Source organism: Monodelphis domestica, chromosome 4 (genome assembly GCF_027887165.1).
Source record: "Monodelphis domestica isolate mMonDom1 chromosome 4, mMonDom1.pri, whole genome shotgun sequence".
Lineage (NCBI taxonomy): Eukaryota > Metazoa > Chordata > Mammalia > Didelphimorphia > Didelphidae > Monodelphis > Monodelphis domestica.
The window spans coordinates 447401062-447428096 of NC_077230.1; the positions used below are offsets into that span (position 1 = coordinate 447401062).

Below are 27035 nucleotides of genomic sequence, written 5' to 3' on the forward strand. Positions count from 1 at the left end.
TAGGTGTTCTTAAAGATTCTATATGTACATAACTTTATTGCTCCTCAACAGCAGCCAATGTGTGTCTCAGGGAAAGGGGATATCAAAGAGGACCTGGATAAGTTTCTCTCTCGAAGCACCAGTATAATAGATCATGAAACAAAAATCAGACATGGATTCAGTGTTTAACAAATGATGAGATTATACAAAGCTTTGCACATAGTATTGCTTCCCCAAAGTTAATATTCTGTATAAAGTCTCTGAGGGATGAAATAGACACCTTATAGTTGTCTCATAGTAACTTCACAGAATTTTTCTTCAGTATGAATTTTCATACTCCTCTAAGTGGATGCTAAAGGCTTTCCTCCGTTCATTGCACCTTTGGAGAGTTTCATTAGTATTAATTTTCTGAAGTTTGTTCATAAGGTACAACTTTCATTTGAAGCTTTCTCATATAATTTATATTTAAAAGGTTTCTCTCTGGTATGAATTTTCTTATGTGCATTATAAGTTTGCTTCTGCCTAAAGGCTCTTCCACATTCATTACATTTAAAGGGTTTTTCTCCAGTATGAATTCTTTCATGTTCAGTAAGGTAGTCCCTCTGAGTAAAGGCTTTTCCACATTCATTACATATAAAAGGTTTCTCTCCAGTATGAGTTCTCAGATGTCTACTGTGGGATGTATTATAACTGAAAGCTTTCCCACAGATGTGACATTTATAGGGCTTCTCTCCAGTGTGAATTCTCTGATGAATAATATAGGATGCCCTTAGGCTGAAGTCCTTCCCACATTCTTTGCATTTATAGCATTTCTCTTGAGTATGAGTTCTCTGATGGATACTAAAATATCCCTTGTATCTGAAGGTTTTCCCACATTCCTCACATTTATACAGTTTTTCTTCAGCATGTTTTTCTTGATGTGCACTAAGGCTCCCCCTCTCTCGGAAGGCTTTTCCACATTCATTGCATTCAAAGGGTTTCTCTCCTGTATGAATTCTCTTATGTACACTAAGGCTTCCCCTCTCTCGGAAAGCTTTTCCACACTCATTACATTCAAAGGGCTTCTCTCCAGTATGAATCATTTTGTGTTTTTTAAGGTTTGCTTTTTGGCTAAAAGTTTTCCCACATTCAATACATTCATAAAGTTTCTCTCCAGTATGAATTCTCTGATGATAAATAAAGGATGCTTTGTCAGTGAACTCTTTCCCACATTCATTACATTTATAGGGTATCTCCCCAGTATGGATTCTCTTGTGTTTCTTAAGGTATGTCCCTCGACTGAAGGCTTTTCCACAATCAGTACATACATATGGCTTCTCACCTGTATGAATTCTTTCATGTTGAATAAGGAGATAATTGTTGTTAAAAGCTTTTCCACATTGCTTACATTTATATGGTTTTTCTCCAGTATGAACTCTCTGGTGTTGATTAAGGTTTTCCAGTTGCCTAAAGACTTTCCCACATTCATTACATTCAAAGGGTTTTTCTTCAGTATGGGTTCTCTGATGTTGATTGAGGTGACCCCACTGACTAAAGGCTTTCCCACATTCATTACATTTATAAGGTTTTTCTCCAGTATGAATTCTCTGATGTTGATTAAGGTTTCCTAACTGTCTGAAAGCTTTCCCACAATCATTACATTTATAGGGTTTTTCTCCAGTATGAATTCTCTGATGTTTGATAAGGTAGGAGTCAACACTGAAGGCTTTTCCACATACATAACATTTATAAGGTTTCTCTCCAGTATGAATTCTCTGATGTTGAATAAGATGTGCTCTACGCCTGAAGGCTCTTCCACATTCAGTACAATTAAAGGGTTTCTCTCCAGTATGAATTTTTAGGTGCACAGTAAGGCATGAGTTGTTGCTAAAGGTCTTCCCACATTCATCACATTTATGAGTTTTCTCTCCACTATGTATCTTACGGTACTGAAAAAGGTCTGAGTGATAACTGAAGGGCTTCCTACATTTATTATTCTTGTAATGTTTCTTCCCTGAGGTGGTCTTATTATATTTAAATATATCTGGCAAATATTTAAAGCTCTTTCCAAGAGAATCATATTTATAAAGATGTTTTCCTCTGGTAGCTTTTTGTTTGGGAGTAAGAACTGATCCCAACTTAAACTTTCTTCCAAAAGTAACACATTCATGAAGACTCAATTCATTAAAAGTTGTCCTTTGACTGATTATAACTTGCCTGGCCCATCTCTTTTGACTGCTCTTCTGTCTCTTCAACCTTGTATCAAAATTCCAGGATTCTTTTAACTCAGAATTCCAGAAGCCATTCCTTGAGAATTTCTTCTTGGATAAATTTCCCATAGAAATACTCTTATTTGCAACTGACTCCTTAGTTTTAAAACTTGTCTTCAGAATAAAAAAATCTAAAATAAACAAAAAAATTTTTCATTTGATGGGGAGAAAGGAAATTGCTTTAGATTTTGTCTCTTTCATCAAGAAACATAACGATTGATCAGGAAAAGGTGGAAGTTATTTCTCTTTATTTCTTTTAAAATCTTATATTACTACCTCTCTTTCTTTTTTTATATCACTGTAACTCCCACATGCCCTTCTGTCCCAAATAGGGCACTCCCTTGTAAGAACTATAGTGCAAAGCAATTCATATCCATATATTGCAAGAAGCTTTTATCAGTTCCCCTTAATTGTGGTGTTTTCTCTTTGAGACATTCCCAATTTATCCTGTAAATTTATCCTCTTTGTCCACAAGTGTTTGCACGCTATCTCCCCATTTGACTGTGAGCTTCTTGAGAGCAGAGATTGTCTTTTGTCTTTGTATGCCTAGGGTTTGACACACTACTTGCCACTTGGCAAGCACTTAATGAATGTTTGCTGACTGCTTATTTTTTATCCAGTAATAGGTTTGATAATTATTGTTTTCAATATAATTCAACATTTACTAATGCTATTCTCCCTTCTTTCCTATTGTTTTCTGGTTTTGATCTTTTTTTCTCATTATGAAATATTGTTATTATTGTCTAATTCTAGGAAGTATCTCATATTTTTAAGGGTGTAGCATTAAATCTGTAGACAGGAGCAGAAATGTCACCTTTGATATAATAATTATTCCCTTTTAGTTATAAACAGCAAACACCTCAAACTATTTAGGCCTTTTGTTATTTCCATAAAAATTATACTTCCTGTGAAAAACTTGAATATGAGGAATTCAATGAAATAGATCAACTGGTATGAAGTTATGCACGTGAAGAAACTATATCCAAGAGACCAATGTGCATATGATCTGTGCACAGAATACAGAGATGTTAAGTGAAGGCATCACAGAGCAACAAAACAGGCTAAATACAACAGATGTGAATCTTAAAAATTCTCAGACTCTACCTTAGAACACTTGGTTAAGACCATTCACCATTTTAAACAATGAAGGGACTTAGTCAGGAATGTGAGAACTCTAACATTACTCCACCCATACTTAAGCATACTTTAGGGGAAGATAAAGTTGTAAACTCCTTAATGAACAATGAAGGTACTTAACTCATACTTATAGTGAGGCAAAAGCCCTTTAGCTAGGTCTATTTTTAGATATAATACAAAAGGGTGCTAAGTACCTATGAAGGTCAAAATAATCACTAAAAGGTCAGGCAACTTGCAAACTTGCAAGGGGCAAAGAAGTGTGAATTTACTCAGAAGTTTTAGTCTACCCAGAGAAGTTGAGAACTAAAGAAGGTGTGAATTAAGAATGGTCAGTCCTGTGAAAACATTTACTGTGATTGGTAGATGTGAGAACTTAGGGGAGGTGACATAGGAGAAAATTCTCTTTAAAAGGAGAATCAGAAGGCCTCTGGGAAGAAAATTCAGTTTCCAAAGCTGAATTGGAGCTCGGACTAGTTGGAGTAGCTGGGTCTCTCTGAACACTAGAATCTTGCTTGGGACAAATCTTGTGGTGAGTGGATTAAAGACTGACTGATCTCTCTCTTAGGGCTTGGGCCTAGGCTGGCCTACCCCCTTTCTCATTATTTCCTCTTACTCTCTCTCTCCCTTTCATTAATTCCTTAATTTGTATAATTAAAATCTCCATAAAAACCCAGCTGACTTGGGTATATTTCATATTTGGGAATTTTTCCCTGGCGACCACTTTATATTTGATTTAACTCAAGACAATGTCTTGAAACCATGTTTCCGCGGTCACAGTTTAAGCCAAACACTCTTTTAACTGTAACACAGACAACATGGTATTACCTTGTAAAGCACAAGGCCTTCTTTTCTTTAAGGAATTAGTAAGTTAGGAAAAGGCACAATATAATCGAGACTTTTGCTGTTTTCGTGAATTATTTGGATAATATACTGGTTGGTTTGTGTGCCTGTTTATATTTATCTCATGTGTTCAAGCTGCATTTTGTAAACCTCACAATTTCTCAGACTTATGAATGTTAGGGGTTTCCCCCATTGGGGAATCTTCTACTTAAAAAAATCCCTAGCAGATAGTGAGAATTCTACTTGAATGTGAGGGCTCCTTGCCTTGGGAATATCCCTACTCCACCCTACTTAGGACTGCTTTAGGACAGAGAGCTCCTTGAGAACAATGAAAAGTGCTTTGATCCATGCTTGTGGAAGGGACAGGAAGTTCTTTGAGTCATGACTGTTTTAGAATTGATACAATGGGATGCTAAGTGCCTATAAAGGTGGGGCAACTTGTAAACTACTTAAACCTAAAAGGGTGATAACTTATTCAGAGGTTTTTTCTAATGAAATTTGTCGACACAGCAGCATTTTTTTTCCTGACTTACTAAAGAGATTAAAACTACTCAGCTGTGAATTCAAAATGGGCAGTCCTTTAGAAACATCTACAGTGATTGGTAGATGTAAGGACTTAGGGGAGGTGACATAGAAGATTCTGCCCTTAAAAATAAGAGCTCAGGGAAGAGCTGGGAAGTCATTCTGAAACATTCAGATTGGAGAGACTCATTCTGAGGAGACTGATTCTGAAACATTCAGATGGAGGAGGGAGCTGGTGAAAGCAGCTGAGATGCTGCTGGCCTGGTGTCATTAGAAATCCTTACTTAGACAGATCTTATGGTGAGTTATAAAAAAAAACTGTCTGATTTCTCTTTTAAGACTCAGGTATAGGCCATATTGGCTTTGAGGCCCTTCATACTTATTCCTTTTTTACTCTCTCTCTCTTTCTTTAATTATTCATTGTATTGTTAATTAAAATCTCTATAAAACCCAATTGACTTGGGTATTTGAATAATTGGGAATATTTCCCTGGTGACCACCTTATATTTGATTTTAAACCCAAGACACTAGTGAAACATATTTCTGCGGTCAAACTTACTCACCCTCTCTTATATCTATCACAATTTATATCTTCCACTATTTTAACCACTACAGTTTAAGACCTCAATCATTTTAAATCTCACAATTTTTAATATTTAAAAATCTGTAAGGAAAACAGTGAAAGGAGAAGGAGTGATGGGGCAGCCAAGCGTATTTATTGCCAGTTAAATAATATTGTTCTTCTGGAAGGAGTTCTCAAGGATATGCCAAAGGGCTCAGTGCTTGGGCCTCATCAGTACAAAATCTGTATCAATGATGTTTATTTTTATTTATTTTTATTATTTTTTCAAATTTTATTTAATTGATTAAGAAAATGTTTCCATCATTCTATGGTTCATGTTCTTTCTTTCCCCTCCTCCTATAGCCAATGCACAATTCCACTAGGTTTTATATGTGTCAATCGATGATGTTTATGAAAATGTGGAACTCTGCCAATCAATTTTGTTTTAGGTTTTATGAATTTGTATTTCATTTTCTTTATATTTTTGACATTAAATTTCACTTTGATCTATCATACACATGCCAACAATACCCCCAACAATGTACAATTCCCCCAGATAGTGAAGTAAAACAACAAAAAATTGATTGCAACTGATCATAAGCTACAACCTTACCCTTTAGCCATTTTCTCACTGTTAAAAGAAAGGCCTTTATTCAGCAGTACTATGGTTGTTCAAGGGTCTTTCTGTGAATTCTGCTGCCCTTTAAAGATGCCTTCACTTAATTTTTTTTTGTCCACATCAATCCTTTCATTGGTCTAAGGGAATGCTCAGCAAGGAAATGCCCTTTCCCAAACACAACAGGTCAGCATCTACTCCACAAATAAGAGTCCTGCACAGTTGGATGGATCACTGAGAGGTGAACTGGATGTGCCCAGGGTCCCACTGCTACCATCAAAGCAGCGACTGCAGCAATGGAGGTAAAAAGACCAATAAAGCAAAACTTCACTCTGTGTAATTGTAATGACCAACTTCTTCCCTGCAAGAGAGAGCAGGAAATGTCCTGATCCTCCACCTTTACTGGAGGGAGGCGGAATGGTGAGTATGAACCGTCACATGGCTCATCAGAGGCAGTCGATGCATGGATTAGTTTTACTTCGATGATTCTTTCTGCCTTTTTCACAAGAGAAGGCTCTCTGGGTAAAGCATGGGAGGATGATGTTGATAAATGACGAATGTGAAAGAAAAAAAAGCCTCAGTAAAACTAACCTTAAAAGGTTCGAAAGAGCAGCTTTAAGGGAAATAAGATCAGCCAGTAAGAGATTTTTTGGAAGTAATAAGGGCAGGGTCAAGGAGAGGTGGCTCATAGAGAGAGCTGGGCTAGATTAAAATCTGAGTTCAAATCTTACTTGCAAGATGGCTCTAGGCAAATCCCTTAACCTTGTTTGCCTCAGTTTCCTCATATGTAAAAATGAGGTCTTTGCCAAGAAAACCACAAATGGCGTCATGAAGAGTTGGACAGGACTAAAATGGCAGAACAACAAGGTTATGGACCACCAGTTTGTAGGGAGTGAAATCAGCTTGAATTTGTAACTTTTATCTTGTGATGCTCAGAAGCTTTGAAGTCAGAGGAAAGCAGGGATGGAGAGTAGTGGGAGGTCAGTGGGACTTCATCAAAAAGCATTTATTAAGGGCTTTCTATGAGCTGAGGGCTGTACGAGGCACCAGGGATACAAACTCTCAAGAATGAAACTCTTCCTATTCTCAAGGAGTTGACATGCTACTGGTGTAAAAATAAACTTGAATCCAGGACTTCAATCCCCAGAAGTCCTTGTTCCACTTCCCCAGAATGCTTTGTAATCTCACTGAATTCTCACCTGGGCCGAGAGCAAAATCATTATTTAAAGGGTCTCCTCCCACAGCAGGGTCTCTTCTCTTCCTGGCTCCGCAGACACGTCTCATGATGTGAGTGAAATTGAATTGGGCCTTTCGGCCCACCTGGCACGTGCCTTTCTTACTTGTATTTTTCTTAAATTCTCACCCTTAAATAAACCTCATAAAAATAATACTCCTTGCAGAGAGAAACTAATTTCTACCTCTATTTAATCTTAACACTGGGGAGACCAAAGAGATGGCCGAAGCTGGTGAGATACTAAAAGGGCAAACCATGGGGTTGTCCTGGCTAATTTTGGAGGCCGAGTGGGACCCACTGAGGTTCACACTGAATCAGGTTAATAGACTGAAGATGACAAGAGTCGAGGGTGGGCCTAGGGTGGGTGAGAGAGGAGGCGGAGTGGAATGTGCCATGGGGTGGAATTACCTGGAGGAGGAGGAGGAGGAAGGAATGAGAGTATAACTGACAAGAGGGTTTCTCAATGTAGACACAGATCCCAAGGAAGATGCCAAAATGGATGGAAAGACGGTGAATCACTACTAACCCCTCTTTACTAATCCTTAGGGAACTTCTGTAGAATATCTACAGCTTGGTTAATGACAGCAGCAAGGGATGGGGAGAGAATAGTACAAACCAGAGTGAATGGGCCTCACCAGAAAAAAATGTCACTATGAGGTAGTGACGGTGGAGCAGTCTGGATGAGGCAGGGATGAGCAAGGAGCTTTCTCTCCTCTCCTCCTGGCCCTATGAGCCGGGCAGAGTTGGAGAAGCAGTGGCCACTAGTGGAGAGGACGACAAGGGAGCTGGTGTCACCAGGGGAGAATTAAAGGAAAGGAGAGTAGAATGGAAGAAAACTTTTGTGCAATCTGTGCATAACAGGGAGTTTGTGGTGAACGGGGTGAAGGATCCAAAATGAAAAGTGGTTGTTAAGTCTCACTGGACTAGAGCTGGGGAGGAGATAGATAAATAAAGCATTTACTAAGCACTTACTGCCAGGCACTGTGCTAAAATCCAGGAAATACAAATAGAAGGAAAAAAGTACAACACTTGCCCTCAAGGAGCTTTTACTACCCTGTTTCGGAAAGGAGATTCATGACCAGGAGTGTATCCAGAGAAGGGGAACCAGCCCAGGAGGGTGAAGGGCCTGGTGATCAAGCCACACATGGGGAAGTTTGTTATTACATGTAGTTGGCAAAAAAATAAATAAACAAATAAACAAGCAAATAAATAAATAAATGAAATGGAAAATAAATACAAATATATTAATTAATTTAAAAAAAAAAAAAGGTCTATCATGTAGAAGAAAGATTAGACATGCTTGACTTGGCTCTAGAAGGAAGGCCTTGGGACAACGGATAAAAGCAAAGAGATAAATTTAGGTTTGATGGCAGGAAAGAAAACAACATTAAAGCTACCCAAAAGTGGAATGGGCTGCCTCAGGGTTCCCTTTCACTGGCTGTCTTTAGCCAAAAGCTAGAGAGCCAATTATATGTCTTGGAGGAAATTCTGGTTAAGGTATGAACTGGACTAAGCAGCCTTGGAGGTGCCATCTAATGCTGGGCTTCAAGGAAAGAGAAAGAAATGTAGAAGTAACAGGAGCCACCAGAGCATGAAGAGGTCAAGGTAGAAGGCACCTTCATGAAGGGTTGTAGACACTGTCTGATGCTGGTTACAGAAAAAGTCCCTAAAGATTGGGATTTGAGAAAAGTTCCTTGGAATTAGGTAGAAGGAAGAGAGAGAGGATGATAGAAAGGGGAGAGTGTTGGGCTTGGAGCTAGAAAATCTGGGTGTGAGGCTGATTACATGACCATGAACAGTGGGACTGGACGGTCACTGAAGCCTGGTCTGAGGCTGCATTCTAGTACGGGGAAGTCTCCAAGATTAAGTGATACATGCTCAGTGTAAGCTTTGGTTGATTCTCCCAAGCCAGAAAGACTTCCAAGCATGGGGAAACAAGCATTTTTTAAGCACCCACTAAGAGTCAGGCACCATGCTAAGCACATTACAAATATTATCCCATTTGATCCTCACGACAACTTTGGCATTTAAGGCTGACATTATCCCCACTTTTTTTTACAGCTGAGGAAACTGAGACAGAGGGCTTAAGTGACTTGCCTAGGATCACACAGCTAGGAAGTCTGTGGCAATATTTGAACTCCCGACTTCTTGACTGCAGACCCAGCTCTCTGTGCAATATGGCGCCACGTGGCTACAATGGACAATCTGTCTTTCATCTGAGGTCTAGCCTCGATAACTTTGGAGCCTCAGCTCCTGCTGGTGAGAGGGTGATGAAGACTTGAGCTTATCAACTATGACAAAGAGATCACCATCTACACTAGCACAGAGCCCTCAGACCAAGGAAATTAGAGCTCCCTGAAGCACCACCTTCTGCATGAGCCTTTCTGACCACTCCAAGTACTCATGTTCTCCCTCCTAAATTACTTCATAGTACACTACTTTCCATAACTTTGGGATTATTCCTGTTATATGTATGTTAGGTATATTTGTGTATGTACCTATTGTCTCTCTTCTTAGAATGTAAGCTCCCTTCAAGGACAGGCTGCTTCCTTCTTTGTCCTTGTCTCCCCACAGCCCAGCCTCAGGCCAGGCATACAGCAGGTGCTTAATAGATGCTTTTTGAATGGTTGATTAAAGTACTAAAGGAAGGGAGTCATTTTCAGAAAGAATGGGGACCAGAGGCAAATCTTGGCACTGGGGCAGATGATATGTATATTGGGAACAGCAGTGAAAGGAATGAGACAATGGAATGTAGAGAAAAGAGGGAAGAGGCCAAGGAATTTCAGAAAATACTGATCCGATCTGTGTTCGATCTAAAGGAAAGAGAACCTGCAAAGAAGGTGATGTAGAGGATGCAAGAAGAGAGAACAATATGGCAGCAAACGATGGATGAAAGCCAGAAGACAGGAGGGGCAGGATCGGGAAAGAGAACGAGTCTCTAAGTGAGGAAGATCAGTGTAAACCACCTCAAACCTCTTCTGCAGTCCTGAGGGCCTGTGGGAGATGTTCTTTATCTGACACGGCAAGGCTATTAATGACATAATTGCATGCTGAAATGCTGCTGACCAATGGCTCACCTGGGCAAGAGACTCTTGGGATGATGTCCTTCTCTGTTATCCATGGTGCTTCTCCTCTCTCCAACTGGGAGATCATATGAGGTTTGGAAAATGGAAGCCCTGCTCGTAGAGGGGAAAACATGGAAAGGGCTGAGAATAGAAGTCTACCTTGTAAGATAAAAAATTAATAAACAAATACTTCAAGTATTATATTCTTGTAAGAATTTATTAATTAATAACTTGAAGAAAAAGGAAAATGATAGCATTAGCAAAAAGAGAGCTGCCCAGACCACCAAAAGCGAGAAGAGAGCCAAGAGGAGAGCGCAGGAAGGAGAGTTCAAAAAGTTGGGGTTATGGCAAGCTTTTATGTACAATACGTAAGCACGCCACGTGGAGAAGGGAAAAGGATTCTGGGTGATGAAGTCCAAGGGTTCAAGATTTCTAATTACACAACCTCATGATTACATTCTAGCCCCTTCCTCGTGTCATTTTTAATGTGTATTGATTCCTTTTGTCTGTAGATGCTATTCATTTCCAAATAAGTTCTTCCATCTTTCCCTGACCTAAGGAAAGCTTGGCTAATGACAAAGATTAAAAAGGGAAAAAATGTTCAATAAAACCAACCAATAGATAAACCATGTTTGAGAGGATACACAACACCCTTCCCCCAGAACCCCTCTCATTTCAATAAAGGAAAGCAAAATACACGTCCTCGGCTCTTCACATCATAAATTCAACTTTGTTTGGTTTAATTGTTATTTATGCAAGGAAATGGCCTGTTCACTTGTCTGGGACACAAGTCTGTGTCGGGCCTGACGAGTTCAGCCTACCATGACCTATATAGGACTTCTCAAGGGCTCAGATCTGCCTTATTAAGTCTGGCTCAGAGCAAGTTGGCAGACTTTGGCTTCAGTGACAGGCCTAGGAAGAATTAGAGGACTTTGAATATGGACGCCATAACTATTCCAAGTGTATGGATGGGCCTGATTTATACAGAGAGGGAGAATTTGAGGCAAGGAGAAGAATAATCCTGGAAAGGAAGAGAGTTGGACATTTGCCAACTTTGGGATAAATGCTGGGTTGTATTTTTTTTAAGACATTTATTTTCTGCCAATATTATGTATTGGTTCCAAAGCAGAAGAGTGATCAGGGCTAGGCAATGGGGTTAAGTGATTTACCCGGGGTCACCCAGCTAGGAAGTGTCTGAGGCCAGATTTGAACCTAGGACCGCCTGGCTCTAGGCCTGGCTCTCCATCCACTGAGCCACCCAGCTGCCCCCTTTAGTTACTTTATTAACATAATTCTAAATTACTTTTCAGAATGTTTGGACCAAGAATATATTAAGTGAATGTATTTGTCCCTTCTACCATTTCCTATTTTCAACACTGGTCATTTTCTGTCTGTAGCCTGAATCTTCCAAGAGTTATTTTCGTTCCTGTTTCTATTTTACCAAGCAATTGAGGGGGATCTTAAGAGTTTTCAAGTCTTCTTTCAAGAACTGTTGGCTCATATCCTCTGCCCAGCAAAGCCCCCTTCTCCTTAGGAGAAAGAATGTATGGAGAGGGTAATAAAAAGAAACCCAAGTCTCTGAAAGATGTATAATTTCCCAAGAAGTATAAGGGAAAAATCAACACAGAGTTGACATTAGATCAAATAAAATTAGCTCGTTTTAATCTTGTCATGAGGAAAGGAACAGTATTTGTGCTGGGACTTAAAGGGAGAATCTGTGGTCGGGATCAGTGATTCTTCAACCTTTAAGTCTCAAGGACCCTTAACATTCTTAAAATTTATTGAGGACCTCAAAGTGCTTTTGTTTATGTGGGTTATGTCTGATGATATTAGAAATTAAAATGTATATGACTTTAAAATATTTATTAATTTAAAATAATAATAAACCCATTACCATTGAATATAAGAATTTTTATGAAAAATAGCTATTTTTCAAAATAAAAAGATTTGAGAAGAGTGACATTGTTTTACATATTTGCAAACTTATTTTATGTCAAGGCAACTAGCTAGGAGATTCAGTGGATAGAAAGCCAGGCCTGGCGACCGGAGGTCCTGGGTTCAAATTTGACCTCAACACACTGTATAGGTGTGTGATCCTGAGCAAGTCATTCATACCCAATTGCCTGGCCCTTACTACTCTTCTGCCTTGGAACCACTATTTAGTATCAATTCTAAGATGGAAAGTAAGGGTTAAAAAAAACCCTATTTAATATCTAATTTCATGGATGACAGCCAGATTCTCATATTTCCTTTTGGGACACATAGTTACGTAGTTGGGGAAAGGAATATTTTAATAGACAATTATTGGCCTCGTGGATTCCCTGAAAGAGTTTTGCTCTCTCCCCCCTCCTATTTTTCCCCCATCAGGGCTGCTGGAACAGACTTTGGGAACTCATGATTTGAAAAGCAGTCAATAGAGAAGTTAAAGGCTTGGGGAACATCACGATAAAGTTATTTTTTTTTTAAAAGCCTTTTCACTTGGAAATAGGAATCAATAACATTTCCAAAGCTTTTCGGATTTTGTTGCAAAGATACTTTTAAAGGAAATTATTCCTCGCTTTGGACTACCAGCACGTATTAATTCAGATAGAGGAAGTCATTTTACTGATTCTGTTCTAAATCAGATATATTCTTGCTTGGGAATAACTCCCAAATTCCATGTTCCATATCATCCCCAGAGCTCAGGACAAGTTGAGAGGATGAACAAAGAACTTAAAACTATGATTGGAAAATTATGCACTGAAATACATTTAAAATGGCCTGAAATCCTACCTCTGGCCCTATTTTATCTTAGAAGCAGGCCAGACCTACACATCTCACCACTTGAGATGCTTTTTGGACATCCGCCTATACAGGCTAAACCTTTTTCCCCTGTATATACCTCACTATTAGGGGGAGATACTACTATTGCTTCCTATATACAGGAGTTACAGCACAAACTATGTGAACTTCATGAATCCGGAGCTGCAGTACAAGCTGGACCACTAGATTTTTCTCTGCATGACCTGAACCCAGGAGACAAAGTTTCTATTAAGAATTTCAAGCGAACTGGAGTAACTCAACCTTCATGGGAAGGACCATTCCAAATATTGTTAACTATTCCAACATCTATAAAGATTGGAGAAAAAGAATCTTGGATTCACTGCTCACATGTGAAGAAAGCATCTTCTGCTGAGACTGATTGACTGTATCTTATCACATGAAATGTAGATTATAATCCATTCACAAGTGGATACTTTTTTTTTCAAAAAAGCACATTGAATTACTGATTTTTCCCTTATTTTTTATTGCTTTTCTTTATTTTGATTAGAATATTTGATTTTTTCTCATTTCTTGTACTAAAGGTACATATAAATATTATTTTTCTGCAGTAATACAAGTTTAATATATATATTCTTGCTATAATGTCAATGCACAAGCTTTAAACTATGGGAACCTGCCATTTATTAATAAAATGATATTGGACTGTGATTGTTTGTATCTGATTCCAGAAAATGGGTCAAAAAACAAGGAGCACAGACTTAACCTGAATAGTGCCAAAAAGAGCACACATGAAATACTAATGTGAGACTCGAGGTTGCGACGCTTGACATATGTTGTCGTAGGACTTCCTTGTATCTACACTCTTTGTGAAATACTCATACAAGTACAAAATTTGACTATCATGCTGGCTCCCTATTTCCCTGAGAATGACAAAAAGGTCAGATGAGGGAATGACATTTCCCCATCAAAACAGAATTCTAATTTTTTTTCTTTCTTATATTATGGCAACTTCCTGTAGTCTTGGCTACAAATGACTAAGTGAAATATTACTGCATTCTGTCCTACTGACTTTGGGGATAGAAATTACTTTAAATTGGACCTATACAAGGGCGTATTTTGAAATTTTTTTCTCCTTATGTTTTTGATTGTGTTTTTCTTTTGATAATTGGCTCATACACCCCCATAACTCAATATTGCATTCTGAGTTGAACTGAATGTTTTTTAACACCTACTTCAGGGGGGATTGTATTTTAATTTAAAATCTAAAAATTTTGATTTTTTGTTTGAGATTGTATCTTTATGAAAATCTAAGATTTTGATTTTGTTCGAGAAAATATCTTCAAGAAAGAATCTTGAAACTCCTAAATCGAGAGAATGAATTGTTGCAGAAAGATGCCAGAAAATCCACACTACATCAAGAAGATCAAGAATGAACTTTGGATATGGTTGATTGAACTGAACTTTGATTGAACATTTATTGTAAATGTACACATTTATGCCAAAAGGGACTGCCCCTAATTTAGCTTTCTGTCAATGCGCCCAGCAAAACATTGGTTTTGCTTTCTTTCTTTTCTATTTCCTCCCTCACTATTCTAATTTCTCTTAGAAAATTGAATATTGTGTATATCTATAATTAGAAGTGCATTTAGGATTACAAATTGATTATATTAAATGATCAGTGGGGAGACTAATCTCCCAATGATCATCAGGGGGGATTGTGAATCTTGAAATTTCTCAGACTTGTGAATGTTAAAAAATTCCCCATTGGGGAATTCTCCATTGGAACAATTCTCTACTGGGAACATTCCCCATTTAAATGTGAGAACTCTACTTGGATCAGAAATAGGAGGACCTCTACTTCACCTGTACTTAGGACTGCTTAAGGGGAGAAAACTCCTTGCTGAACAATGAAAGTACTTAAACCCATACTTATGATAAGGCAAAAAGTTCTTTAAGCCATGCCTATTTTTAGAATTAATACAATGGGGTGCTAAGTACCTATTAAAGGTCAGGCAACTTGTAAACTTGCCAGGACAAAAAGGTGAGAAACTTACTCAGAGATTCTAATCTATTCAGCTGTGAATTCAGAATGGGCTGTCCTTTGGAAAACATCTACTGTGATTGGTGGATGTAAGAATTTAGGGGAGGTGACAAAGGAGAAAATGCCCTATATAAGGAGATGAGAAATCTGAGTAGAAAAAACAGTCTGTTGAAGACAGTCAGCTGGGAAAGGCTGAATTGAAGAGTCAGCTGGGAAAGGCTGCCTTGAAGGGTCTCTCTTAAGACTCTCTCGGGGACAATTCAGATTGAAGATTGAGCTAGTGGAGGCAGCTGAGATGATGCTGGCCTGGTGTCACTAGATTCCTTGTTTGGACAGATCTTGTGGTGAGTGATAAAAGACTGACTGATCTCTCTCTCTTAAGACTCAGGTCTAGGCCATGTTGGCTTAAGGCCCTTCAACTTTATTCCTTTCTTACTCTTTTTCTCTCTCTTTAATTCCTCATTGAATTATTAATTAAATTCTCTATAAAACCCAGTTGACTTGGGTATATTCATAATTGGGAATATTTCCCTGGCGACCACCTTATATTTGATTTAAAACAAGATACTGTAGTGAAAAAATATTTTCTGCGGTCACAATTTACTCACCCACTCTTATATCTATCACAATTTAAGTCTTCCACTATTTTAACTCACTACAGTTTACAACCTCAACCATTTTAACTCTTACAGTTTATGGCATCAATTCTTTTAAATGCCACAGTTTATGAGCCTTCAACCATTTAAAATATTACAGTTTGCCCAAAAGCCCCAGTCAGTCTCTGTCCCCTCTCCTCTCCTGTATAGACTTTGGAGACATTCACATTTGAGGAATCTTAATGGACAGGTCAACCCTCCAGGAGGGGGAGGGAATGAACTTCCCTGACACAAGGTCTAATGTTACTGGCTGGCCTCAAGAACTTCTTTTTATTATTATTTTTATTATTATTATTAATCATCTTTTATCTTTATCTAATGCTTTAAAAATATTATCTCATTTAATCTTTACAGGTAGGTGCTATTATTATCATCCCCATTTTACAGATGAAGAAACTGAGGCAAATGGGTTATGTGACTTGCCCAGGGTCACCAAACTACCAACTGTCTGAGGCCAGATTTGAAATTTTCCTGACTCCAGACCTGGGCACTCTATCTATTGGTCACCTACCTGCCTCCGTTTTAGGCATCCTACAGTTCTCAGGAAAGAAAAATGATAAAACAGCCCAGGGAGATGTCATCACACAGGGGAAAGTGACCCTTACCAAGGGAGACAAAGTTCTGATAGTTCTCCAGCATCACGTCCCTGTACAAGTCCTTCTGAGCGGGCTCCAAGCGTCCCCACTCCTCGTGGGTGAAGTCCACAGCCACATCCTGGAACGTCACGGACTCCTGGGAGAACAAACACATCTTGATATTTTGTTCAACACAAAACACTGAGTTAACAGGTTTTCAGAGCAGTAGGAGTTTGTTAGCTTCCATTGCAATTTTTAAAAATTATATGTGTTATTTTCATTGAAATTTGCCTTCTCTCCTTCCTGCCTTCCATCCCCTTTCCCACTGGGAAGTCAGCAGGGGGAAAACCTCTGGTTATAAACTTAGTCATGTAAACACATTTCTGCTCTGGCCATGCCCTAAAAGCAACTGCTTCTCGTTCTGCAATCTGAGTCCTTCCCTTCTTTGCCAGAAGGTGGTCCGCATGGTCTGGCTTAGCCTTCTGGAATCATGGCTGGTCATCACGCTGACTAGAGTTCCTAATTCTCTCACATCTGTTTGTCTTTGCCATATTGTCGTCCCTGCATACTCGGTTCTAGATTCTGCTCCCTCCACTCTGTGTCAGTTCAGAAAAGCACTGAGATCATCCCCTTCACCATTTCTAATGGCACAATACTGTTCCATCCCATTCACAGGCCATCACTTGTTCATACATTACCCGATTTAGGGGTACCCACATTTCCATTCTCTGCCATTCCCTCAAAACTAAAACAATTTACACACCTAATTAGGAGTTTGTTTTGCTTGGGACTACTTTGTTCCCTAATGTCTACCTTTTCTCCAGGTCCCCCTTTCCCTCCTATTTCCCTCCTGAGTGAAATATAATTCTGTACTCAACTCTGTGTTTAAGTACTCTCTCCTTTTTTGACTGGTTCAGATAACAGCATCTCAATTTTTTCTTTCTCTTTCCCTTCCTTCCTTCCTTCCTTCCTTCCTTCCTTCCTTTTTTCTTTCTTTCCTTCCTTCCTTCCTTCCTTCCTTCCTTCCTTCCTTCCTTCCTTCCTTCCTTCCTTCCTTCCTTCCTTCCTTCCTTCCTTTTTTCTTTCCTTCCTTCCTTCCTACCTTCCTTCTTTCCTAAAGCCTTTACTTTCTGTCTTAGTATCAATTCTAAGATAGAAGGACAATGGCAAGGCAATTAGGGTTAAATGACTCATCCAGGGTCACATAGCCAGAAGCATCTGAGGTCAGGTTCCCTGACTTCACATGTATTGATCTATCCACTGTGCTACTTAGCTGCACTTTTCTCACATATTTCTTAAGGGTTTTCTTCCTACCTTCCTCATACAGTAGGTGATTCTATTATCACATCCATCATTTTACTTTACTCTTCAAGTTTGATCATACAAATCAGCTCCCACATGAACCCTGAAAAAATTAGGCACCGCCAACTCACATCTTATACTTAGATAATAAGTAGGAGGCATCTGGGGGCATGCTGCTTAAGAGTACAGGACTACAGATCAGGAAGACCCGGGTTCAAAGCCTGCCTCTATCCACCAGGCCATCTAGATGCCCCTCCTATGGGCTTTTAATCACTAATTTCTCTTGTTCCCTCACAGCCAAGGGAACCATGGCTTCCTCATTTGGACCATCCTTCCCACCCTCTTCCTATCCAGTCTTAGACTCTGCCTTGGGAGTTTAGAACGATCGGTGTGATTTTGTCTTCTTTCACTTAGGCCAGACTTTGTTTCCACTTCCAGACCCCCTCTAGGTAGTGTTTCTCCCTACTACCCATCAGATTTATTAGTGTAATAATGAATTTCTCTGGGCTGAATATTTTGCCTCATCAATAGGATGGTTTAAGGACACAGAGGTATCCATAAGATATGCACAAGGCTCAGGCAAATACTTCTGAAGTAATGTTTATGCCAGTGCCTGGCACATAGTGGGCACCCAGGAAATGCTTAAGCCATTCCCCCTCCCTCTTCCTACCCATCTGACTTGCTTTATGCCATTTGGCTCAGGACAGCCTAAAGTTGTTTAAAAACATCAATGAGCCCTGAATGTGAGCATGGTGGATCAGAGAGGGAGAACCAAGGAATGGCACAAAGAAATGGGCAATAGTCCTGCCAAGATGTCATGAGGAAGTGAAAAGATGATATTATTAGGATTAAATACACCATACGGCTAATGAGGAACATTTGGAGTAACTGGGATTTTAACAGCTAAGGACAAGGTAAAGAATAGTGGGTAAGTTTCTTTAAGGCCAGATAGAATCTTGGGAAGGGGGCTTGTTGGAATTCTGGGTAGCCTGAGACAGTTGGGGTTTTCCAATTGCCAACAGACTACTGGAGGTTTTCCCCTAGGAGGAAGCTGGTGTTTCTATTCCCTGGAACACTGAAAAATCCCAGCGGCAGGTGAAGGAGGAGTACAGGTTAGAGTTTCTGGAATAAGTTTGTGAGGGAAATCAACAGAAAAGAGAAAGAGGGAGACTATTGTTCCTTTGTGTGGCTGCTGAGATGGTCAAGCCATTTTGTGGCCTGCTTAGGCCAAAAAGTCTAGCTAGGCCTGAAAGGGCTGGCAGTTGGTAGAGGGAGAGAACTATCAAATTTACTCAAAGCAGAATAGAGATATAGAGACAGTAAGCTTTATTTTAACTAAGAGGAATATAAATTAGCATAGGTTATTTACTTTAGACCCTGGGAATTAGAATAGTTTAGGAGCATTAAAAAGGCTCAAGGAAACTTGAGCAAGAAGCAAATTCTCATGAACTAGAGGGAGTGGGTAAAAGTTTAGATTCCCTTTAGATTAGGGAATTAATCCTAATCCTCACACCTTTGTTTACCTATTCTTTCCTACCTAAACCTTTTCAATACATATTAATTAATTTGTTTTTTGTACAATCCGTCTCAAAGTAGTTTCACTCAGCCATATCGGACTGGGCCCAAAACAGTTACACTCAGGCTCATTAGCCACAAGCTATTAGGCACCTGCCTGATCTACTACAAGCAGTAAAAAGATACTAGATGTAATCCCCCCCCCCCCTTAACATTCCTAAATTAACATTCCTGGCTGTTCCTATTTGCAACATTCTTGGTGATAGACAATGTCATGGGCAGGGGGGGGGGGGGGAGGAAGCCCAGTTTCTCATGTCTCTACGTTACAGAAAGTGAGACTTTAGTTACTGAATTGGTCTCACACTGGGTTTGGATAAGGACCACCCCTTCGAATTCTCCTCGTCTCCAGCTAGAGTTTTCTGAGGGAGGACATTTAGGGCTTGGGTCCCTGGACAAGATGCTGGAGAGAAGGAAGATGGGGGCCAAGGGAAAGACATGTGCCCACACCTGGACAAACGACAGAAGAAAACAGAACTCACCAGGGACCTGGCTCTAAGGAGACCAGAAGCGCCTCCTTCTGTCTGCTTTACCCGCGCTTCATGGAAAAGGAGAGAGTCTTGAGAACCTCTTGCTGAGAGAAGAAAAAGACATTAGGAGGAAACTCACAGCACCACTACTCACCACGGTGGAGCCCCCTTCATGGGAGGGAGCTGGATGAGACCCCAGAAGAAGCGATCAGAGCGAGCCCAGGAGCAGCTCTGTCTCCTCCTTGAATCAGACATTAGGGCCTCGGACCCCAACTCTGCCCCTGTGGCTGTATAGAATATGATATATATATATAGAATGAATTCCCTATATTCTGTGGGACACTGGTGTTTCTGGTGCCCTTTTGTGACCCCTTCTCTCTTCTGGATTATTCATTTATTCCAGGGATCAGGGTGAGGATAACTTGAGAAAAGAGAAACAGGTCACACTGATGATGAAACTGTGCAGTCATATAATGTTGAGTAGGCAAGGGAGCAGATGGAGGGTAGGTCTTGGAATCAGGTAGACCTGAGTTCAAATCCTGCCTCGGACCCATTTAGCTGTGTGACCCTGGGCAGGTCACTATCCTTCCTCAATTTCCTTATGTATAAAATGGGGGCAATAATAGTGCCTAACTCCCAAGGGGATTGTGGAGATAAAAGCCGGAGATTGATGAGTTGGATGGCAGTGACCATGGCAGCCTCAGCCTGAGACACTGCCTGCCAACCAGCCAGCCGGCATCCCTCTGGGGACCCTGGGTCTAGGACGCCTCTAATAGAAACTGGTCTGAGGCTAGAATTGAGAACAGACAGATAGACAGACAGGAACTGAGCTGGACAAAGAATGGCTCCCCTCCCCCTCCACTGTAACACCTCCTCCTTTCCTGTTTCTCCCTGGTTTGCAGATTGATTCCAGACGGGTGCCAGGCTCCTAATCCCTTCCTTTGATCTTGGCAGGCAGGGAGGGGCACAGTCCTCCTGGAGAGGCAATGCCAGGAACAGCTGGGGGGGGAGATGGCGGGACACCAAACAAGGTGCTCTCCGGGGACACAAGTTTTCTTTGCTGCTTTATAATATTGCATGAGCCGACTATAGACATTTCATCTCTAGTGAGATACAGGCATGCCCTGGGTGGCAGAGCAGGGACTAAGCCACACTTTCTGTGTCCCGCAGCCCTGCGAGTTATGGAGTCCCAGGCTATCTGGTTTTAAATCCTGAGCATTCATTCTGTGCCAGCCTGTGCTGGAATTCAGAACTTGATCCAAGAGGTTTTTCCCCTGTTAGCCTTTTTGGCAGCTGGTCGATGGATGCTTTCATCTAGAAAGAATCTGAATCTGTGTGAGAAAATCCTCGACCAGATCCCCCATAGGAGGGATGGAGGAAAGCAGCTTTGATTGGGCAAAAGAGTCTCCTTAATGGCTGCTTAATGCATGTGAAATGATGCCCTCCTTTTCTGTGGCTTAAAGGCGAGCAGGGATGAGCTCTGGGCAGCACAGAAGATACAGGCAAAGAGCTTGTCCCCTGGGTGGGAAACTCTGGCCCACTGGAGTACCTTCCCCTTTACTTAATGGGGGAAACATGCCCCCTGTAGAAAGATTCAGCCAGCTGAATTTGATGAAGAAAGCTACGTGGTCAATATGTAGGAGGAAAAATTGATAGAAAATCATATTAACAAAGGAGGAGTTTGCAACCAAAAAGATTCGAATGTTTGGGTCAGGGAAGGGATGGGGAGGTTGAAACCTCTGAAGACTGAAGAGATAATACAATATCTCACTTAAGAACCAATAATCGATATAGTCAGCTTCAAAAAAAGGAATGAAAGGAGAATAATTAGCTGTGGTGCTTGGGTGACACTGAGAGATAGCAAGGTGTAAGTAAGGCCCCAAAGTCCTCCCCTGCTCTGTACTGCCTGGGTGACCCCAGGGCACCCCAGAATGACCTTAGTGTGAGAGCTGGGCTGCTCTCCAACACAAAACGGAATGAGGGGTGACCTGTGCTGGGAAGGGGAGCTTCCTCATCAGGGGTCTGCCCCCCAATGAAATCCCAGGCCCCATTCCAAGCCCGATGATGGTCTGAAGCCACCAGGGTATGTACGACAAACCTATGAAAGGAGCTTCACCAACTTGACAGCCTGGCTCCAATGTTGGCTGGGGCTGTTCTGCTCTGCTGGCTGAGACGCAGGGCACTGACTTGGAGAGACACTGCATGCAAAGGAGCTGGTGGAGATAACGGGCTTTTCGGGAACAATGATGCTTTGCCTCCTTGCCTGAGAGCTAAAATTCCCCAGAGCATCAGTGAGTATTCTTCATTCTCTGCACTCACGTTTTCCAAAAGAAGATGTGGGAAAGGACAAGTGGTGGGGAACAATCTCAGAGGATGCTCGTTCCCTGAAGCCCAGAAACCCCACACATTCTAGGCACTCATGTGAGAACTAGGCAGGAAGTACATGCCCCACAGAGGAGACCCTCTAAGAGGCCCCCAAGCTCAGGGCCAGAGAAGCTCCAGGTCACACAGCCAAGGGCTGGAAATGCACCTCAGGAGAACACACAGGGCCTGCTTACCTGTGTCAAAGGGGGAGCAGATGAGAACTAGGGGGAGGGGAGGAGACAAAGAAGCAGAATGATCCAGCTTTCCTTTGGGTTCATTACTGTCCAGGAGAACCAGCTTCACTCTGGGAAGCAGAGGACAAAGGCCAAACAAAGGGAGCCCATCCCCAAGGGAGGACTTGCTAAGTGAGCAACCAGCTGCCCTCAAAGAGGCAGAGCCACCAGCTCCAAGGGCTCAGGGTCACCACACATCTTGGGGCCTGGCCAGAGGCTCACCTGGCTGCTCAAGGACCAGCACAGGGAGACACCCTGGGGATGAGGGGGACACCTGGCATCAGCTGCCTTTCTTCAGAGGCTGCAAAGGCCTTCACAGGAACAGACTGTGCTGCTGGCCCCAAAAGGCAGAAGGAAGAACAATGCCCACATGGAAGGGGCCCCAGAGGCAAAGGGGGCTGGGGGCTCCATGGAAGGAGCAACATCAGAGGCAGCCAGGGGGGAACAGAGCAGGGGGAAGGGGGTGGAATCATCTCTGCTCAGCAGTATCCTGGAAGGGCTGCCTATCCCAACAGAGGGTCAGCTCTGCCTTTTCCTAACTCTGAGACTGTGAAGTCAGGCCACAGCAATTCCATTCCCCTCTGATGGAGGAGATCATCAATATGGTTTGGCAACTTCAGGCCTGGCTGAAGGAGCAGCCCCCAAGGGCACCACTAAATGGATCCAGGTCAACCCAGACCAAGACTTCCTAGTCCTTTGTGTGTCACAGGCTGCTCCAACAGTCTGGGGAAGCTGAGGGACCCCTTCTCAGAAAAATGTGTAGAAAAACTAAGGAAACCACTTAGGACATCACAGTCACTGGGAGGGCCGGGAGAGACACTTAGATAGTGCTTTACAGCCTCAAAGCCCTTTCTGGATAGCTCTTGGAGGCAGACAGTTGAAGTGACTTGTCTAGAGGGGGCCACATGCCCACTAAGTGTCTGAGGCCAGATTTGAACTTGGGTTTTAGGACTCCCAGGCCAGTGCTCTACCCAGGTACCACCCACCTGCCTCTATATTACACTGAATTCCATTATCCAAGTACTTCAAAAGACAAGTTTGCCGATGCCAGGTCAAGAACCTTGTCCCGGAGGGAGAAGCTTCTGCCCCTGGCCACTAGGTTCAAGGGTGTTAGTCCTGGGGAGAGGCCTTGATGCTTCTCAGCTCTGAGGAACATCAGACACTCTAGATGAGAGGACCCAGACTTACTAAAGATTCAGCAAGCTGGAACAACAGACCCAAACCAGTGAGCCACATTGGTTAGGCTGGAAGAGATGGCAAGTCGTGCAACTGAAGGTTTTGTTAGTTCTTTAAAGCATCATTGGAGGGAGAAAAACAAGTCAAGAACAAAGGTGGGGGTGTTAGTGGACCACAAGCCCCACCCTGGCATATGATGGCCAGGAAAAGCTGCTCTGTCTATCCATTCTTGTGTTTCTACTTGTTTCATTGGCTCTGAATTTCTTAGAAAAAGATACCCCTGAAAAACTGCCTTTGGGTGGACCCAATCATGGCATGTGAGGCAGGAAAGGAGTCCCATTGGCCATCTAGCACCTGCCATACATGAAAGGAATCCCTCCTCTAACTGAAGTCCCAGAAAGAAAGGAAAAGCCATCCCTCCAGGAAGCAGCTCAGCCACCTCTGGACAGAGCTCATGGTTACCAAGCCTGGCCAGACATCAGCCTCAAGGGGCCTCTCTGAACTTCCCCCAGGCTCCTCCTCAGGACAGCCCCTGGGATGCTTGAGGGAAGATCCCAAGACTCCCCCTGCCCCCTCACCCCAACAGTCTCTCTAAAGACCTCCACTGCCTTCACCTGGTTCCCACATGCCATGGACTCAGGGCACTGGCCCTCCCTCCTGGCTGGGCCCCCTTCTGCAAGCTCTCCAGATTCTCAGGCACCTTCATCAGCAGGGAGGCCCAGAACTGAGAGCACAGGACAGTGAGAAGATCGCCTTCCTGGGAGGGCTGCACCCCGGAAATAAAGGGGGGCATCTGGGGCTGTGTGTGTGCAGAAAAGAGATCTGTGTGTCCCTAGAGAGCAGAGGTCCAGCCTGAGCCTAAAAAAGGACCCCACTCGTGCCAAGTTGCCCAGGCTTTGCATGAAGGTGTCACAGAGGGAGAAAGACTACTGGGACAGGTGACTGACTACCTGTGCATGATGGGAGCTGAGGAGGGAAGAAAAGAAAGAGGGAAGATGGTACCTGCCCTCCTGCACCAGGGTCTTGCCTGCCCGCCTGCCTGGCCATCCCTGAGCCCTCCTCCCTCCAGGTCCCCGGACAGCTCCAAACCCCCAACCTTCTGTGCCCCTCACCTCTCTCCTCCAGCATGAGGTCCAAGGCCTCCATGGTCACCACACTCTCACGAGTCCCGGGCTAGGGGCTCTGGCATCACGGGGGAGCCACAGGGCCCCTGGAGCTGTGGGAGAAGGGGTCAGGGAGGTCAGTGCAGGGTCCGGGTGTCCAGGCAGCAAAGGCGCGGCGGGGGCCCCCGAGGCTCCACCGACAACTGTCCCGGTTGCTGCTTGAAGGGGAGATGGGAGGCCTGGGGACGCGGCACTGGGGGTGACTCACGCGAGGCTGAGGATCCAGTCTGGGCATACACTCAGATGCTGGACCCTGGCCCCGCTCTCCCGCCCCCTGCCTCTAACTCACGTGGGCTCACCCACAGACACGGACGCGCATACACGCGCGCATGAAATTCAGTGCAGGAGCTCCTCCGCCTTCTGTCTCCCACCTTCACGCGCGCTCACGCCTGGGTCGCGGACTCCGTTCTGTCAGGCCACCCCCTGCGCGTGTCCGTGACTGTAGTAGGTTCTTCTCCTTTCCCCTCCTCTCTCCTACCAATGCGCGCCCCACCACTCACCAACCCCGCCTCCCCTAGCTGCACCAGCAACAGAGGACCAAAATAGCCGGGGCTTGGAGGGGAACTGCGCCTGCGCAAAGGCCATCTAGGAAACTACAATTCCCACAGTCGGGACGGGTGGGTACTGAATGAAACACGTGATCTCAAACCCTAAATTCGTGATCTCAAAACCTCGGGAGAGTGTGTGTGCCCATGAGAGAGATTCTAGGAAATGGAGTTCGCGTGGTGTGTTGCGTCCCTGGTCTCGCCGCCTCCCCATATGTTTTCCGGAGCAGCCTTGGGGCTGGAGGCGGGGCTTAGGCCCATTCACCGTGGACAGTGTCCCGCAGGCGCCTTCTCTGGCAGGCTTTGCTCCCACATTCGCTTTCCAAGCCAAGGTTTCCTCCGGAGGAACTGATGCTTACGCGGCCTTGGCGCTTTGGTTCCCTTGTGTCCCGTGGTGTCCGGTCTGAGGTCCGCGGGAAAGCGCAGAGTCGTCCATCGAGGCCGACCCTGGGTCTCCTCCTAGGGCGCCTGCTTTGCTTTGCATGGCCAGGAGGAAGCACATTAATCCTGTGCCTCGTGATTTAGGCAGATATCTAACAGCCAAGACGTTTCCAGTTTAGGATTGCCGAACTTGCAGTTTCCCGTCCTCCCACACGTGCCTTTCTCTACCCCCAAATTTAACTAGTTATAGGAATCTTGAACGAGCAACAGATCGTGATCTATAAAAATACAGTTTTAGGTTAGCATTCCAATGCAACAGTTATTATTCAGTTGTTTCCAGGACTACTCCTGTCAAGTGTTTTCCCGGAGAAAAGGAAGTAGCCTTCTTCCTACTTAAACCAATACCTGAATCCCTTCTTAATGTGGAAGGGAGAGTCTTAGCTTCAGTAGCTTCTGGGAATGTACAAAGTGGAAATTACCTTAGACAGTCAACAGCACAATCAATTCCTTAAATGATGTTTTTAAAAAAGCAGACAGGGAACTAAGAATACTTGGTTCTTGAGTTTTGGTTACCAACTTTGATCCATTTCCCTTGGAAAGGCCTTTTGTCTTTCAAAAAACACTTTCCCAGTCTTAAAAGTGTTTTTAGATCAGAGAAAATGTTGTTAATTAGTAGTTTCCATTTTACTTTAAAAGTTTATTTTAGGGAGCAACTGGGTGGCTCAATGGATTGAGAGCCCGGCCTAGAGAGGGGAGGTCCTGGGTTCAAATGTGGTCTCATATACTTCCTAGCTATGTGACCCTGGGCAAGTCACAACCTCCATTGCCTAGCCCTTACCACTCTTCTGCCTTGGAGCCAATACACAGTATTGACCCCAAGACCGAAGGTAAGGGTATTAAAAAAAAAAGGTTATTTTTTAATTAATTTAATTAATTCATTTAGAATATTTTCCCATGGTTACATGATTCATGTTCCTTCCCTCCCCTTCCACCTCCCGAGCAATTTAACTGGGTTTTACATGTATCATTGTTCAAAGTGTATTTCCATATTATTAATATTTGCAATAGAGTAATCATCTGGAGTTTACATCCCCAACCATAGCCTCATTGAACCATGTGATAAAGCAAATTTTTTCTTCTGTGTTTCTACTCCCACTGTTCTTTCTCTGAAGGTGGATAGCTTCTTTCTCCCAAGTCCCTCAGAATTGTCCTGGATCATTGCATTGCTGCTAGTAGAGAAGTCCATTATATTAGATTGTGCCACAATGTATCAGCCTCTGTGTACAATGTTCTCCTGGTTCTGCTCCTTTCACTCTGCATCACTTCCTGGAGGTTGTTCCAGTTCACAGGGAATCCCTCCAGTTCATTATTCCTTTGAGCACAATAGTATTCCATCACCATCAGATACCTCATTTTGTTTAGTCGTTCCCCAATTGAAGGGCATCCTCTCACTTTCCAATTTTTTGCCAGAACAAAGAACATGGCTATAAATATTTTTGTGGAAGTCTTTTTCCTATTTTCTCTTTGGGGTACAAGCCCAGCAGTGGTATGGATGGATCAAAGGGCAGTCAGTCTTTTAAATCCCTTTAG

General features: G+C 42.7%; 1 protein-coding gene across 4 annotated transcripts; it reads right to left on the reverse strand.

Annotated features, from left to right (window-relative positions):
• LOC100029038 (zinc finger protein 260-like) lies at positions 1-26329 on the reverse strand. 4 transcript variants are annotated; one of them, XM_007492583.3, is made up of 6 exons: positions 24891-26329; positions 24469-24572; positions 19596-19687; positions 16270-16396; positions 10217-10315; positions 1-2359 (listed from the first exon to the last, which is right to left on the reverse strand). In XM_007492583.3, exons 2-6 carry the CDS (start codon positions 24500-24502, stop codon positions 399-401), a joined length of 2313 nt encoding a protein of 770 aa, XP_007492645.1. In that variant the 5' UTR covers positions 24503-24572; positions 24891-26329; the 3' UTR covers positions 1-398. The 4 variants fall into 4 exon arrangements, with proteins under 4 accessions (XP_007492645.1, XP_007492644.1, XP_007492643.1 ...); XM_007492582.3 differs by having other exon boundaries at positions 24819-26329; XM_007492581.3 differs by having other exon boundaries at positions 24809-26328.
• Positions 26330-27035: the final 706 nt, after the last annotated feature.

Excerpts from the sequence above, each read along its gene's own strand:
- LOC100029038 (XM_007492583.3), bottom strand. The coding sequence starts at position 24,502 with ATGGAGGCCTTGGACCTCATGCTGGAGGAGAGAG. Across the intron at positions 19,688-24,468 it reads CCTCATGCTGGAGGAGAGAG|CAAGAGGTTCTCAAGACTCT; the intron begins GTGAGGGGCACA and ends TTCTTCTCTCAG. Across the intron at positions 2,360-10,216 it reads CCCAAGAGTCTCTTGCCCAG|ATTTTTTTATTCTGAAGACA; the intron begins GTGAGCCATTGG and ends TGTTTATTTTAG.